Raw genomic sequence first — 15,253 nt, 5'->3', positions numbered from 1 at the left:
ACAGTTTTACACCGGTATCTGGGTCATGCTGTGCTAACGTTATCTGAACATGGCTAATTACATCGACAGCATTGTTTGGGAAGAAACAAAAAAAGGACTTATTTTTTGTGATCTCACAGTCTTCCCCTGACAGAGAGGCAAAGGACAAAGTGGTTTCACAGGGTCAGAGCACAGTGATGCCTCCAGCTGGGATCCTGATTAGACTCTGTGCTGCTCTGTGATATATTACCCACCCGCTAATTCACAGTTCTGTTCAGTGTACAAACATTCTTGCAGAGGATCGCTGCAGCTTTCTTTCTTTTCCTTTCATTTTTAACAAGCTGAGGATTTAGGAACGACAAAGACCAAAAGGAAAAAAAAGGTTGGTTGTTGAAAGAATAAACAAAGCTGCAGCCTCCAAACTAATAATTCTTCACATGAGCAGAGCTGTCAACGACCACAACTATTAAAGTGATTTCTGAACAAGTAATCTGCAGGTCTGACAGGTTTTATTTCTCCCTGATAGATATGCCTTTACATACAAGGACCTTGGCACAACATATGGTAGGGTGTAATACATCAAAAATGCAATTCAAATTTGATCACTGCTATCAAGGGGTTAGACAACAACCACTAACAAGCTTATTTCATTAAGTGTGGAGATTTTACTACTCCCTTTAGGACAGTTTTTACACTCAGGGTTAAATTGGGACTTGATATGTGCTGAGACTGTATTACCTCTATGTAGCAAGAGCCATCTTTGTAAAAAGCACAGCTTAAAATATCATAATATACCTAATGAGAAATGATCACAATTCATCAAACATTTTATTTAATCATTAAAAAAACATGCAACGCTTCAAAGAGCTCGAGGCAGAGTCCACAGTCTCAGCTATTCATATTCTAGATATGTTGATCTCTGTTCGGCAGGACATCTCTGTCTGCATGTTAAGTGCTGAGCAGAGCTGTAGTGCGTTGATACACAGCACTTAAGAGGAACCAGACCTGCCCACTCATTACATTTTAGCTCACCACTGTGCGCCTGACAATCTCCGACTGGGTTGGCTATACAGGCTCGTCCATACAAATCAGTCAAGTTATTATGTGTTGAAACACTACAGAGTGGGTGCTGAATGGTGACTGTCAGTCATCTGTAGACAGAAAAAAAGTGATGCTATAGGATCATTTGCCCTTCTGTCAGTGACGAGCATATACGACACATCTTTCACCTCACATCAAAAACATGAGTGAGTAGGTTTATACGCTGTGAGATGCCAGGGAGGAAAATTTAAGCTTCACTGTTGAGGACAGATCTGGCACATTTCCATCAACAGCCATTATTTATTTAATTCCACGTACCTGCTTTACATAAAAACAAATGCAGATGAGAACTTAATTGGAAGGCATAAAAAACACAGTGTGTCTTCTGTATTTTAAACCTCTGTGGGTTTAATGATGCACACCTTGTTTTAAAGTTAAGGAATACATTACTGCTTCGCATTTATGAGTTATTTTTCTTGGTAATGATACTGAAAAATGATGACCACGACTTTAATCTGCATGTGTTTGTTTTTAGAGTGGAGTTTAGCTACATTAGCACTACAGAGCAAACACAGAGGAAATCCGGATTTCTAATAGGAAAATATTCTTTCACCATCCCTTTAATACACAGGCCTGGATACATGCAACCATCCAGACTGGCCAAGCACACACACACACACACACAGGCACACACACAGCCAGCACCGTGGCCAGCCAGATGGCTTGGTCTGAAATACAACATGCTTGCACTGTGCAGAAATTTGCAGTTGAATTGCAGTGCAAATAGCAGCTTCAAGCGTAACCTGTCAGTGACTTTTGTTGAGGAACAAAACAAACAGAAAAGTTGGCTCAGAGCTTCGCCTTTTGAACAAAAACAAGCTTCTCTGAAATGTGTCTGTGAAATAAATTGCATTTTTTTTTTGTTGATCTGATTGGCGATGCTCTGATATAACAACCGTCACAGTTAAACTGAAACAATCACTCTTGTTATTTTCTGCCAATTGTGGTCTATGGGTGACAATTTTTGAAACAGGCTCTGAAGCCTATTGCTGGAATTATCTGCATGTACTGGTAATATTTCATCTGCGTCATTACAGAACAGGCTGTCGTGCTTCAGACAGCACATAACCCCAGACCAAGGAGCTGTGGCCACAGATGTGATGCCAGGCAGTGGATTCAACCAGGATGGGCAGAGAGCACACACAGCCAGAGGCTGGAGGAGACATTTTAAGAGGCCACACACACACACCAAGATAAAGCTGAGTACCATCTGCATGCGCATGCACACGTGTGTGTGCGTATGTGTGCAAAATGAGTGATCGGCCTGGACTGAATTCAGCTAACACAGCCAGACAGCTTAATATTTCCAGGGAGGCTCAGATGTGCCAGTGCAGACAAAGAGGTTTCAGACGAAGCCACAATTTTATCTGTCAAATACCCATGAAATTAAATGATTACCAAGACACTTTCCTGAATTCTTCCATTATGTTTCCATCCAAACTAGATTTGTGGGTTCTAAACAGTGAGTCATGAGGTCAGACATAAGTGTTTGAAAAGTTATTGTTTACACAAGAGACGAGGGAAAATAACAAAACATTATAAAAATAGTGCAGCCTCATTTTGAAGAAATACAATCATAGTAAATAAATCATCAGTGTGTGAGCAGGAGGAGGGGAAAAAAAGCAACACACTTTGTCCAAAACCCAAGCTACCAAGAAAAGAAGCAAGAAAGCTTAAACAAGGCTTAGATAAAGGCTGCTGAGCTACAGACGCTCCGCTTTCACAGCCAATGTGACCTCCCTTATCTAATCTGAAGGACTGAAGGAACAGAATGAGGTTCTAGTTTTATCTTTGCTCCTCAGGACAAGGCACCTTATTTGGTCAAGTCATCGCTCTGACATTTACCAGAGAGTGTAGACATGTTGCCCGACACAACCTTTCTAAACATGGTGAAACGTAACCACAGGCCATGGAGAGTCATTGTGCGGTCTATTAATGTACAGAACAGAGCATCATCTGCATAGACAGATACTCTCAAAAACAGAAACATGTTATTGAAGGTTAGCTGTAGTATAAAGTTGAGAGTTAGAGTATAAGGTTGATGCAAAGGATGAGATCTGCAGAGGATATAAGCAGCATGGGTTTTAATATTTCAGGACAGCATCAGGTTTCTCAGCTTGAAATCACCTTGACAGTACAAAACAGACACAACGCATTTGTCAAGGCTTTGACCTGTCTTTCACTTACCTTGAATGTTCCTCCCATTTGTCATATTGTCTTTCCTCCTATCATACACTATCTGAAACTGAAACCTCGAGGAAAATAGTATTCAAGCATGCTGAACAATTCTCCTTCTCTTTAAATGTAACTCCTCTAAACTAGAGCAGAAGCCTTGAATTATGGTAACATATTTTAGGAGGTTCACATTAGCTGTAGCACACCTTGGGCTGCATCAACATGCACAACTCCTTAATGCAAAACTTCAAGAGGGGTTTTCTTATAAAATACTTTTATACTGGGTTTGGGAAATCACAGGTTAATACACAACAGAATAAAATCAAACCCCTGGAGCTGGAGCTTATAGTTTGAGTCAAACTTCATGAACATAGGATCCTACATTTTACACAATGCCACCTAATTGCCTCATTATTTCATACTCTGCCTCTTTGTGAAAAGAGTTAACACAAGATTCTTGTGATGACCTCATTTGTGTTACACGTGCTGTGTAAAATGGGCCAACAACATTTGGGCAGTTGTGGACTAGCCAAAGGAGAATCCTTTCTGAATATTCTTTTCAAATCAGCCCAGTAAATTAAAAATCAGTATTTATCCTCATTGCAACAAAAGCAAAGGCTTTAATCTTAACATCTCTAAGGTTTGAGTACCAGTGTGTTGATGACAGCTCTGCTCATGTAGTGTGAGACATTGTGGAAAAGCACTGGGGGCAAACATGATCTGACCACAGGAGAAAATAGCTGGGGCACATCAGAAGTATTTGAAGCTACTTCACAAAAAGACATCACATCAACATAAAACATGAGCATATAATAGTTCCAACAACTTCTAGTTTTGGATCAATATGTTTTGTGTCTTCTTATGACAAAATCTGATGAAAAGCTATTGATTTTTTCTTTATGACAGTATGAATAAATTCTCCTTTTATTACTCTTCACCGATTTACATAACCTTGTCTCTAAGGTTGTACAGATTCTGGCAATATAAGGCTTTTGAAGGTACTCAAAAAACGACATCAAAAACATTTTTTTTCCCCCGCAGAGTTCTGAGGGTTAATGCTTTCTTCTTTCTCTTCTCTTCACATCTTCAGCCTATAACACAGGATCTCTTTCATGATGCTATCTAGGGCTGGTGCTGAAACTTTTTTAACCAACTATATAAAGCTCCTCCCGAGCCACCGACACACACACAGATATTTTAACCGCTCGAGTCTTACTCTTTGTGATGAGTAAACTGTAGGTGTTACTATTCGCAGATATGGTGCAGAAGTAGATTATACTTTTCCATGCTTACATGGGAAACTTTCACATACAGTAATTGAAACTGTGATATATATTGAAGCAGTGGAAATGACACGTTCACAGATGGTGTTTGATTGTGACCAAACATTAACATCCATTAAGTGTTTGAATTGTGTTGTAAGAGCATGTGTGTTAAATATGCATCTCCGTGTGTGACTGATGTCCAACCCCTGCTCCATTTACTGTCGGATCTGTGTTGACATTGCTTTGTTGGTTTCTATCTGTTTTTAGAGGGGCTGAATGGGGTCCGTTCACTCGGGCTGCCAAAAGGATTAGGCTATTTTCTGCTCGGCTCAGCTCGACTGTGGCCTCAGGCAGGTCTGTTCAAATGGTTACACTGAAGTGTGAAGTGGATGTCTCGTCATTGTGTGGACAAACACAAAAGGATCTGTCTATACCCTGGTGAAGAATACGATCTGTCAAATTTTAGCCTTCTATTAGAGAAAAACACAAACAGAGAATATATTTTGCCTCCATTTCTACGAGATGGAGAAGGGGGATAATGCCGCGGAAAAGTTGTCAATCCATCATACAGAGGATAAAGAAAAATACCATAACTGATCACCATTTTAGGACCTCCAGTCCATCTGACTGGCATTTTCATCCGTGGGAGGAAACTCTCTGTAGACAATAAGGGAAAAAAATCTTACTTTACAAAAAAGGAAGGTCATAAATCGAAATGTTTTTTCCACTGTGAGGGAAAACAGTAACAGCTGTGCTTCTCCCTGAATAAAATACATTATCACTCTGCTTTGTGAAACACTATGGAAGCAGAAGAAATAAACTTTTTTAATGGGACCATTGTGGTTGAAAGGACTATTGCTCAGTGATAGAGTACCTAAAAAAGGAGATACAATGAAAACAAAGATACACAGCACCTCAGTGTGAGTTACTGAACACAAACAAGATAAAGTCTGTCAAACAGTAAAACACGATTTAATGATGTGATTCAAAGCAACAAGGCTCAACATCTCAGCATATCTGAGCTGGACTTTCTGATCTTCACACACCCGCTTTCCCGTCACTTTCAACAGAGGAGGACACTACTGTTTTACCAGTAACCAGCTATTTCTTGTAAAAAGTGGTTTTGGTCAACAAGCAACAAAAAAGCTCTCCTTCCTGAAAGTGTTCTGAAAACAGCAGCTTCAAAAGCATTTTCTTTAGCAAAAAATAATTTGAAGGAGAGCAGGCAGAAAGCCAGAGGAATCAGGTTTTAGGAGTGAGGCCACTGCCAACATCACCTCCAAAAAGTCTGCCAGGCTGTGCTGAATATAAACAAGCCGTCCCCAGCAGAATAAACAAGAGGAAGGGAAGCCGAATTACATTATTCAGGCCTGACAAATGGTGGCAGCTTTGTAAACAATAATTGATATACTAAGTATAAACAGGGGAGAAGTTATCTGCAGCATGTGAGGGTGTGAGTAAATAGAGTATTTGTGTGCAAGTTCTCAGCTCTTTTTCTTGTTCTCTTATTGTTCTTTTTACACTCACATCGCCAAAAGTCATCCTAAAGAGTCTTTGTCAAACTGTCAAGCTTTAGCCTCAGGACGATAAACGAAGTCTTATGAAAGGGCGGAACAGAACTCTCCTCCTTCTAAAGTATGCTCACTTTCACCTCCTGAAATCTGAGTTTCCTTGTTGCTTGGCTGAAGTATTTTATATGCAACCTAGGATTGAGAAATAATCGCAGCTACTTATATCCACATAGGTGCTGCACTGACTAAAATAAGCCGGTAAATCTTTTACACTCATTAAGAAACTGTGGCACAAATGAGTTCTGTTACTCCTTAGCTCATACTTGGCATGGCAGCATGAATGTGGAGGCTTGAGAATTGTCGATTATACTTAACGCTTTGTTCTGAAATGTGTCATCAGCAAAGTCAAGGCAGCGCAGGTGAGACCTGATGTGTCAAACGCGGGAGCAGAGGCGTTAAAGCAGACGATGCAGGGGGGAGCTGTCCTCTTTGATGTGCGCTATCCTTCAGACAGACTCGTCCTGCATCACCCCCTTGATGACTCAGGTTTATCCCCTCCACACAAACTTAGATATGCATGCACTGTGTGTACAGCTGGGCTGTGGATTTTTCAGAGCCCAGGACAGGCGTTGCCATTTGCATTTACATATTTAATTAGGCAGCGTTTCAGGCTTCAGAAGCCGTTTGTCTGGTGGAGTTTGGCAAAAGAAATAGTGCCTGCAGGTGATTTTTGATTCCACATTGCCTATTTCCCTTTGCTGGTGTTGAAGACAGAATTTAAATTGGAGATGAGATTTCTTTTCTTATAGCTAACAACAAAAATACTTCACAGTGACACATTTTAAATGTGTTGACACTGAAGCAGAGATATTTCAACTCCAGAGTCAGTCACCTGTCGCACTTTTATTCAGACAGCAAGGGGGGAAGGTCGTTGTTATAGGAGGTGCAGTGTTCTGAATTACTTGTTAATATCACAGATGTTTTAATTTTTTATTCATTAAAAGGTTTCACAACTCAGAACTACCCAAACACCACACTTCTTTGCATATTGCCTTAATTAGCTGTTATCATCAAATAATAAAAAAATCCAAAAACTTTTTATTAGATCGAATAAAAATGTACGCCAATAAAAATGTGCAAACCTCTTAATAACTTTAAAGCTTCTTATAACATTCTATCGCAGAGGATGCTTCCCTGATCTTGACTAATGTAATTAGATATTAAGAATTAAATTAAATTAAACTTTTGATGTGTGTCTTCCGCAGCAGTACAGGTTTATGTACTGCTTTCCCTCTCTGGTGTATTTCTGCTGAAGGAGCATTTTCACGGTCAGAGAAACAAATAGCCATGTGCCACCAAGGACAAAGTAATTTGGGAGGGTGAGCGGGGGATGTGGGCGACCAGACACTTCCCGGCCTTCTGTTAACGCCATCTTACTGAAAAATAATTCAACTTATCTCTGCTTTCATGCTCCTAACCCTGAGTTATTCAGTATTCAGGAGTTTGATGGGCTGATTTAGACTGAAGGTTATAATGCTGTGTGGCACACATTGCTGATCATTTCTAATAAAGGCTGTCACGACCCTTTGTTATGGTGGATGCCTGTGGAACTCAACTAATGGACCCTAGTGAAAAGTTCCTCAGTTAATGGCTCTCTACAGGGAAGAGAGGCTGTGTTTGTGATGGAGAGAGAGAGAGAGTGCAAGAGAGAAAGAGAGAGTATAAGGCAGCAAGCAGGTGACTTGACTTGCCTGGTTATTAATATGTTGCTATGAGCAATTCATACCATTCATCTTGATTCAGAGATTCAAGATACTGATCATGGCTAATATTTCAAACCTGAAAGAACAAGATTAAGTCACCACACAGGAGACCTTCCACGAATTTATCTTAATAATGAAGGTTGCAGTTCTAGAGTGTAAGGATTATACCACCATTTGAATATGCTAACAGTTATGAATAATTTGCTGGCTCATGACATTAAGGTTAAGATGATTTAACAATCGGTGCAGTTATGAATCAGATCATTGAAAAGTTTGTCATGTATCTATTTGAATCCCAAAATAACAAGAACTTCTTCCTGACTGACTTATTATCTGGATTAATATACAATACTAGTAGGGATCATACTACACTGCTCTCTTCACTCTGAGTTTTCTTTAGAAATATTGTGTTCTGTTTAGCTCCACTGACTTGTTGCGGACAGGAGGTGAAATCAATTGTGTCTGACCCTGCCCTCTGCATCTTCATCACACTGACATTAAGTGATAAAAATAGAAGAAAAAAAAAGGTCAAACTTGTCGTGATGATGCACAAATGGATTACGTGTTTGGCTAGACTTCAAACCAGCCTTCAAATTTGCCCACATCCCCTCCAACAAAAATTTTCCCGAGGCTGCCAACTCGTCAGGGCAGATCATCTCTGAGGGGAAAATCAAGAGATGAGAATTCAGAAATCAGCCTTGCGTGTCATCAGTACAAATGAACCGGCCTTCACGGCGATGGAAAATGCCCGCCTCTGACTCTCCTTTGCTTTTTGTTATCCTATGAATATATTCATATAATCTCATTGTGAGGGGGTTGTGTGCATTACTCACTGTCAGTATGAATTACTCTGTGTTGATTTACATAACTCATTGGATATAATTTTTCAACGGGTCAATTTAAACAGTGCAGCTCCACGCGGTGGACACACCCTTCCTTTTCATTGCATGCTCATAAATAGATCCAGTTCAAGATAATTGCTTTGCCAATTTCCTTGACATGGGTAGAAAAGTGTGTGTATGAGCACAAATCTGTTTGTGCTGTCTTTTTATGATGAATGTGTGTGTGTGTGTGTGTGTGTGTGTGTGTGTGTGTGTGTGTGTGTGTGTGTGTGTGTGTGTGTGTGTGTGTGTGTGTGTGTGTGTTTGACTGAGGTAGAAATATAGTGCAGTTGGGGAGTAGAAGTGAACCAGATGCAGGGAGTAATCCCCTCTAGTAGTGCTTTGTTCCATCAGCAGGACAGAGTGGGATCTACTTTACACTGGCAGGAGGATCCAGGGGTCGCTCTGCATGGCTGCCTGAGCTGTTGGCAAGGACGAGGAACAAGGCCTCTGCTCAGAAACCTGCTGATGCTTACCTCTATTAGGATAAGTAAATACTACAGATGAAAAAATCCCATTTAAATGAGGACAGGAAATCCAATGCTTTCTAAACAACAGATGTGACTCACAGAGATGAAGTTTAAATCAGCACAACTGAGCAGAAAGGATCTGACTCTCACATAATACTCTTTACTATCTCATGAAAACTTGTTCAGCTTATTTAGCTTCTCTCTTGTACTGACTGTGACTGGATTCTGCGATTTGAAACCAATACAAATAACAATGACGAACAACAAGCAGCTGCAGAAAAGAGAGATTTGAGACAAATCCTGCTGCGCGCTTTAGAAGCAAGATGTGGCTTCTCATCTGCCCAGGAGGGATTGGACTAATACAGACGACCATGGTGTCTGAGGAACAGGGAGGGGAGGGGTTGATGGTTTAGGATTGGCCTCTTGATGGAGCTTTGGTGTTCCATCATTAAATCTGGGAGACCGTGTTTAATGCAATCAACAAATACCGGAAGGGAAGAGCACGAAATCTCTGAGGGTAAGTAAACAAGTATTGTATTAGCAACAAATAAGTGCCAAAGTGGCTTTGGAGCTGTGCAGACTGGACCTTGAAAAAGCAGCTACAGCAGCACCGCTTGTGTGCTGAAGCAAAAAAAAGGAAAAATCTGGAGACTTTGCAGAATGCCTGCACCAGTGCTTTCACACTTTGTGTGAGCGGTTTCTAATGCAAATGCGTCAGCCCAAAGTACTGGACTAAAAGCCATTTAGAATTGATGCTTTCTCACCATTGTCAGTTTCTGTTAGATATCTATTTACATGAAGCCCTTTCCGATGCATAATACAAGGGGGGAAAATGGTTGTTTAGTTAAAAAGGAAAGAAATCTAAATCCCAGCACCTGTTCTCATTACGCTGTGTGTATCTCGGTTGGGGGTCTGCATCTCCGTCATTAACATCATAGCTGGCCTCAGGATCCTAAAAGAGACATCAAAAACAGTAAGCACGCTGATCATGACATTAAAACATTCTCTCAAGCTCTCATTTCATTGTATTGCCATTTGTCTCTTCTGTTTACATACGCAGAAGCTCCCTGTACTATCTCTGACTTACATAATTGGTGATGAGGTCAGGATGGTCTTTCTCAATGCCATCATCCAGAATAGTCACCACCACACCTCTCCCCGTGAAGCCTTTAGCCCAGGCTACCTTGGTATTCAGGTCTTGATGTGCTGGATTGGACTGGAAGAGACACAAAGCTTTAGTTCAGCTGTCAATCTGCGGTGACTGACACTGCCCCGGCAAACAGAAAGAGGTACAAAGAGCTGAAATCATCCAAAAAGACATTTCAACTCAGAGCAGAAATGTCATGCTCATGGTGAAAACAGAGATGCCCTATTCACAAATAAACAGGCTGACATAAAAAGTGGAGAGCAGAGGTGATTCATGGACACTTAAAATCCAATTCTAATGCATCAGCTAGACATGTGCGAGCATCTGGCTGTAGTAATGCTGTCAGAATGAAGACAGAGAACCTGTTGCAGGTCAGAAATCTTTGGTGAGAGCATTTGCCTTTCTCGCAGAAGAAAAAAAAAGGCAGTTTGCAAGCTGTGAGAGGAGGGGAAGGGGATCAGGTATGTGATACGGAGTGCTGAAGTATGCTTCGGATGAATGAAGGGAAATTTGTACAGTGCGAGGAATGAAGAGAGGTGATTGCTAGAGGTGAAGGAGATAGTTACAGATAGAGAAGTAGACGGAGAACGGTACGACTTTACAGACAACCTTATCTGCTCCCTACTGTTTCCTGCTGAGTTTTTGCCACAAGGTAAAAACTACTGCATGTGCACTTCTGTAAGGATGCCAGAATGCTTAGCTGAAAAGCTCACATTCCTGGATAGCTTTTTAACGGGTGCAGATGGCATTCAGCGCGTGTTCTCTTCTCAGTTTAGTATAAAGGATGTGCTCAAATAAACAGACATGGAGTAAAAGCTCTCTTAATACAATACATTTTTGGTACATTAAATAATAAGTGTCTGTACTGTTGTGTGCAACAAGTCAAAGCATCTTTGTTTGGATTTCAATTCACCGCCAAGTCCAAAAATGTTAAATAAGAGAAAAAAGGTTTAAGTTGTCAGAAGATTAGAGGTCTAATGCTGAACGGCAGAGCTGGCTTCACAACTTCTATTCACTGGTGATTTATGTCTCGGATAGTCAAGGCTGTCATTAATCCATTGCACTGACAGAGGTTTAGTGCATATAAAGAAGGAAAAAGGGGAGATTAGGGCAAATTGAAGCATCTCCAAGGAAAGCTTTGAATAACGAAACAGACATAGAGCCAGGACCATTTGCTATCAATGTTTCACAGGTGATACAGCTTAGCAGTGGATCTCTCCTGACATTTAATTCTACATTCAACACAGCATCCAGGGAAGCATTGTATTACACGGTCCGTCTTGTGTTGGTGGTGAAGCTGATGTAACTGAGGCCTGAAAGACAGCAATTCAATATATGCTTATCAGACTGACCATAAGGCTATGAATAACTCCTGCCACCTCTATGATGAAAACATCTTTCAATCAGGTATCATCACAAGACACTCCAAGGCTGCTGTAACTATTCAAGAATAACGGAGCTTCCAGTTGATATCGGAATGATTTTTATATCAAAAACAAACAAAAGAAGAAGCAATATTTCTATAAACAAGTCTAACAGACGTGAAAAAAGCTTCTCCGTAGCTTCAAGTGTGGAATACTAAGTTCATGGAAAATCACTTTCTTATGAATTTCTGAGTTGGTAATGCTGGGAGCTTTAATATAATCAATCACTATGCTACAGCTTTATTTTTCAGTGTAGAGATACAACACATATAATGAATGCTTTACATTGTGGATTTATTTTCAGCAATGACAGACTAATGAGGGCTATGCTATAAAGATAAGACATCAACACGCACCAGGTACCACTGCTTGGGGAAATCAGGGTCTGTCGGGTCCTCATAGACATCCCTCTTCTTCCGTTTTTTCACCACCTGCTGCTCAGCCCAAAGGACCTGGAGTGCCAAGAAACACACACACACACACACACACACACACACACACACACACACACACACACACACACACACACACACACACACACACACAAACACACACACACACACACACACACACACACACACACACACACACAAACACACACAAAGAGAAAACTCAGTTTACACATTTATCCCCACATGATGTTAAGTCATTACAAATGTTCTAATTTCAGATGTTGTTGCCACGTCCCACAGACTGCAGACGAGGAAAACACGGCCCCAGCTGTGTTCAAAAAGTAATAACTTGAAAGAGAGGCAGAGATGTGCAGCAAATCTAATTTATCTCATTCTTGAGATGCAGGGGGAAAGTGGCTACTGTACACGATGCAGGAGTAGGGGCCTTTGAAGTCCTGAAGGCTGCTGGGATATGCACCGGATTGGAAGGGGTGGGTGACAGTAATTGCTAATATCACATACAGTTAATGTCATTTTAAAGTTTTGTTTCTGAAGTTGTAGGAAACGCTTCCAAACATCCTTGCCAAAAAGCCACACAATAAAAATCATTGTCTGTCGACGTGCCAGTAAAATGACTGTACACGGAGCCTTTTCATGTCCCTCCTTCATGCTTCTATCTATTACTCTGACGTGAACTTTTTGCTCTGTGAGCATGATTGCCGGTGTTATGAATAAATAATTAAACAACACGCATAAATATTAGATGGTAAAAACCGTTCAGTCTGAGTGTCTAGTTTGTCACTGTCAAATAAATGTAAACCTCTGAGAGAAGTTTGTCGTGCCTCCAACAAATGGAGCCTTCGCACCTTCCAACAGCTCCATGTCATCAGCAGACCCTGGAGGATATATAGTCCACATATATTTTTGTGCAGTTCACCGTGTTTATTGATAGCAGTGGGTCTTCATAGGAGATGGCTTGTAATGCATCCTCCACACTGTTGTAGAGAATCCTTCCATCTCAGACAAACATCTGTGTGCTGCTCGTTAACAAAGACAACGGCTAGATTGCAAGCCGTAAAGTTTGAGAGCTCATTAAACTTCTACTGCTGTGTCTGCTCCTAGCACTGGTACAGTGATACTTAAAAGTCTATGTCCTGTAAACACGTTTTCATGTTTTGCTGTAATTCATACAGTTTGCTTACATTTAATGAAACTATGGTAGAGAAACGTGTCTCCTGCTGTAGTTTAAACCAGTGGTTCCAAAAGGGGGCGTCCATAGACTGTATAAAAAAGTGGACATAGTATTCGTGACATCACCCATCTGTTCCTGAGCACTGTTTTCAAGCCAATCGTTGGTGGGTGCCATATTGGAAATGCTGAACACACTACAACAACTTTGTCCGAGCTAGTGTGAGGTAAAGAGGCGGGCCTTGCGCCTTTTTGCTAACAGCCACAGGGTGCCGGCCTGCCAATGTGATCCATTGCTGTAAAAATATCTACACAAATTTTAGCTACATTTGAAATAAAACCGTGTAAGTAGAACACATCATCAATTTTCTTCTTCACTTTGTTGCCCCACATGACCCCTGAGGAAACTATACTTCTTCTAGTTTTTATTAAATAACAAAGAAACATCCAGATTTTTGGATTCATCTATCATTTCTTGCAACATTCAACCACTTCAGGACAATGGAGAGACTACAGTCTCTGGCTGTGTTATTTTGGGGGAAGTTTGGGAACCCCAGGTTTAAACTGTTCATATTAAATGCATCCTTTGGTGAGTTCTTGCTTTAACTACTCACATTTGAGCTTAACAATTCAGTGGATAATGCTCAAACTTTTGAACTTCAGATCTGAAAGTGCAACACATCACTAGAATATTTTGCTTCTTTGGAAAAGTTACATTTTTGTCTTTTTGCTTGATGCGGTCAGAGTTGTTCCTAGCAGTGAGGATCGTCTCCTTGCTTGCTTTCATGATTCCATGCTCTCACCAAGTGTTTGATCAAAATAAAAACATGCTCACTCCAGCTATAGACGCTGATGTAGCTCCCGACCTTGTTGAAAACTTTGCCTCAGAGAATGAAGCCATTAACCTTATTGAAGTGACCCTGGACTAATTAACATTTATCTCATTTCATTACATTTATAACTGCTGACCTCATTGCACTGCTGCCTGCTGTGCAACACATTATCATCAGAGCGAATTACAACTGAAAGCATGAAGCAGGTCATGATCCGGGTATGGACATCCATTATAGAATTCATGGTTCACAATATGCAATTAATGCAAATGATTAATGGCACATTCAGCTCACTTCTTTACTATCACCTTACAAAAAATGACATTCAGGGTGACGGAGCATCATTTCAGCCAGATCACTGGGTGACTGTGGCTCAGTACAGTAAAACAAGGTTTAGTCAATAACCCTATAAAGAACAAGTCAGTGATATAGAACAAATAAGAACACAGAGGCGCAGTATGAGCATTGTCCCCGGGGTCTGGTATAACGGCGAAGAGCAGCCCAACATGACCACAAAATTGCAATCATGAGACGAGAAGGAGTTCTGCACATGGCCCGGGTCGGTAATCCACTTGAGTAATAAACGATTTGTTCCATCTCTTGCGCAGTGTCCTGAGGGCCTTCCTGTCTGATGACTAAGAAGAAGCCGTGCTGGTATTGTTTGTGACGCAGAGCGAGAGAGAGAGACTGGGTGAGGGGAAAGCTTGTGCTTTGATCTCCTAATCTGCGCTTCCACAGAGCACGAGGGGAAAAAAATGGCACGCTGACGAGTCTGTTGTTGAGTTTTTATGTTTTAATCAATAAATGCATAGAGAAGACCAAAAAAAATAAATAATAATCATTGTTTCCTTTTGATTCAAAACCTTTATCTTTAAATCCCTCAAACTTTGTTCTGTTATCTCAAACTGGTGGTTGGGATCCCCAAGAGGGCTTACAAGATATCTTTGAGGGGTCACTGTTGACAAATTGTGTTCACTTTACTATCATTGTTGTTGTTTTAGTATCATTATCTAACCTCAGATTTATTATTGTTCTAGTGTATTACAGGACTTTTTTTTCAAAGTTTTTTTTTTTGCCTTTTTGTCTTTATTTTATAGGACAGCTGAGGAGAGACAGGAAATGTG

At 40.7% G+C, this 15,253-nt stretch overlaps 1 protein-coding gene across 1 annotated transcript in view; it reads right to left on the bottom strand.

The window, feature by feature from the left end:
- Positions 1–15,253, bottom strand: part of furinb (furin (paired basic amino acid cleaving enzyme) b) — a 98,139-nt gene that overhangs the window by 30,195 nt on the left and 52,691 nt on the right. Inside the window, exons 4-6 of the mRNA XM_034684833.1 lie at positions 12,073–12,168; positions 10,233–10,361; positions 10,021–10,097 (exon numbers count right to left, since the gene is read on the bottom strand). Of these exons, the coding sequence (XP_034540724.1) occupies positions 10,021–10,097; positions 10,233–10,361; positions 12,073–12,168 (302 nt within the window). The remainder of the gene's footprint in view (positions 1–10,020; positions 10,098–10,232; positions 10,362–12,072; positions 12,169–15,253) is intronic.

Source organism: Notolabrus celidotus, chromosome 6, assembly GCF_009762535.1.
Source record: "Notolabrus celidotus isolate fNotCel1 chromosome 6, fNotCel1.pri, whole genome shotgun sequence".
Taxonomy (NCBI): domain Eukaryota; kingdom Metazoa; phylum Chordata; class Actinopteri; order Labriformes; family Labridae; genus Notolabrus; species Notolabrus celidotus.
Note: the sequence above shows the minus strand (reverse complement) of the source record. Positions and strands in the feature narration are given on the sequence as shown.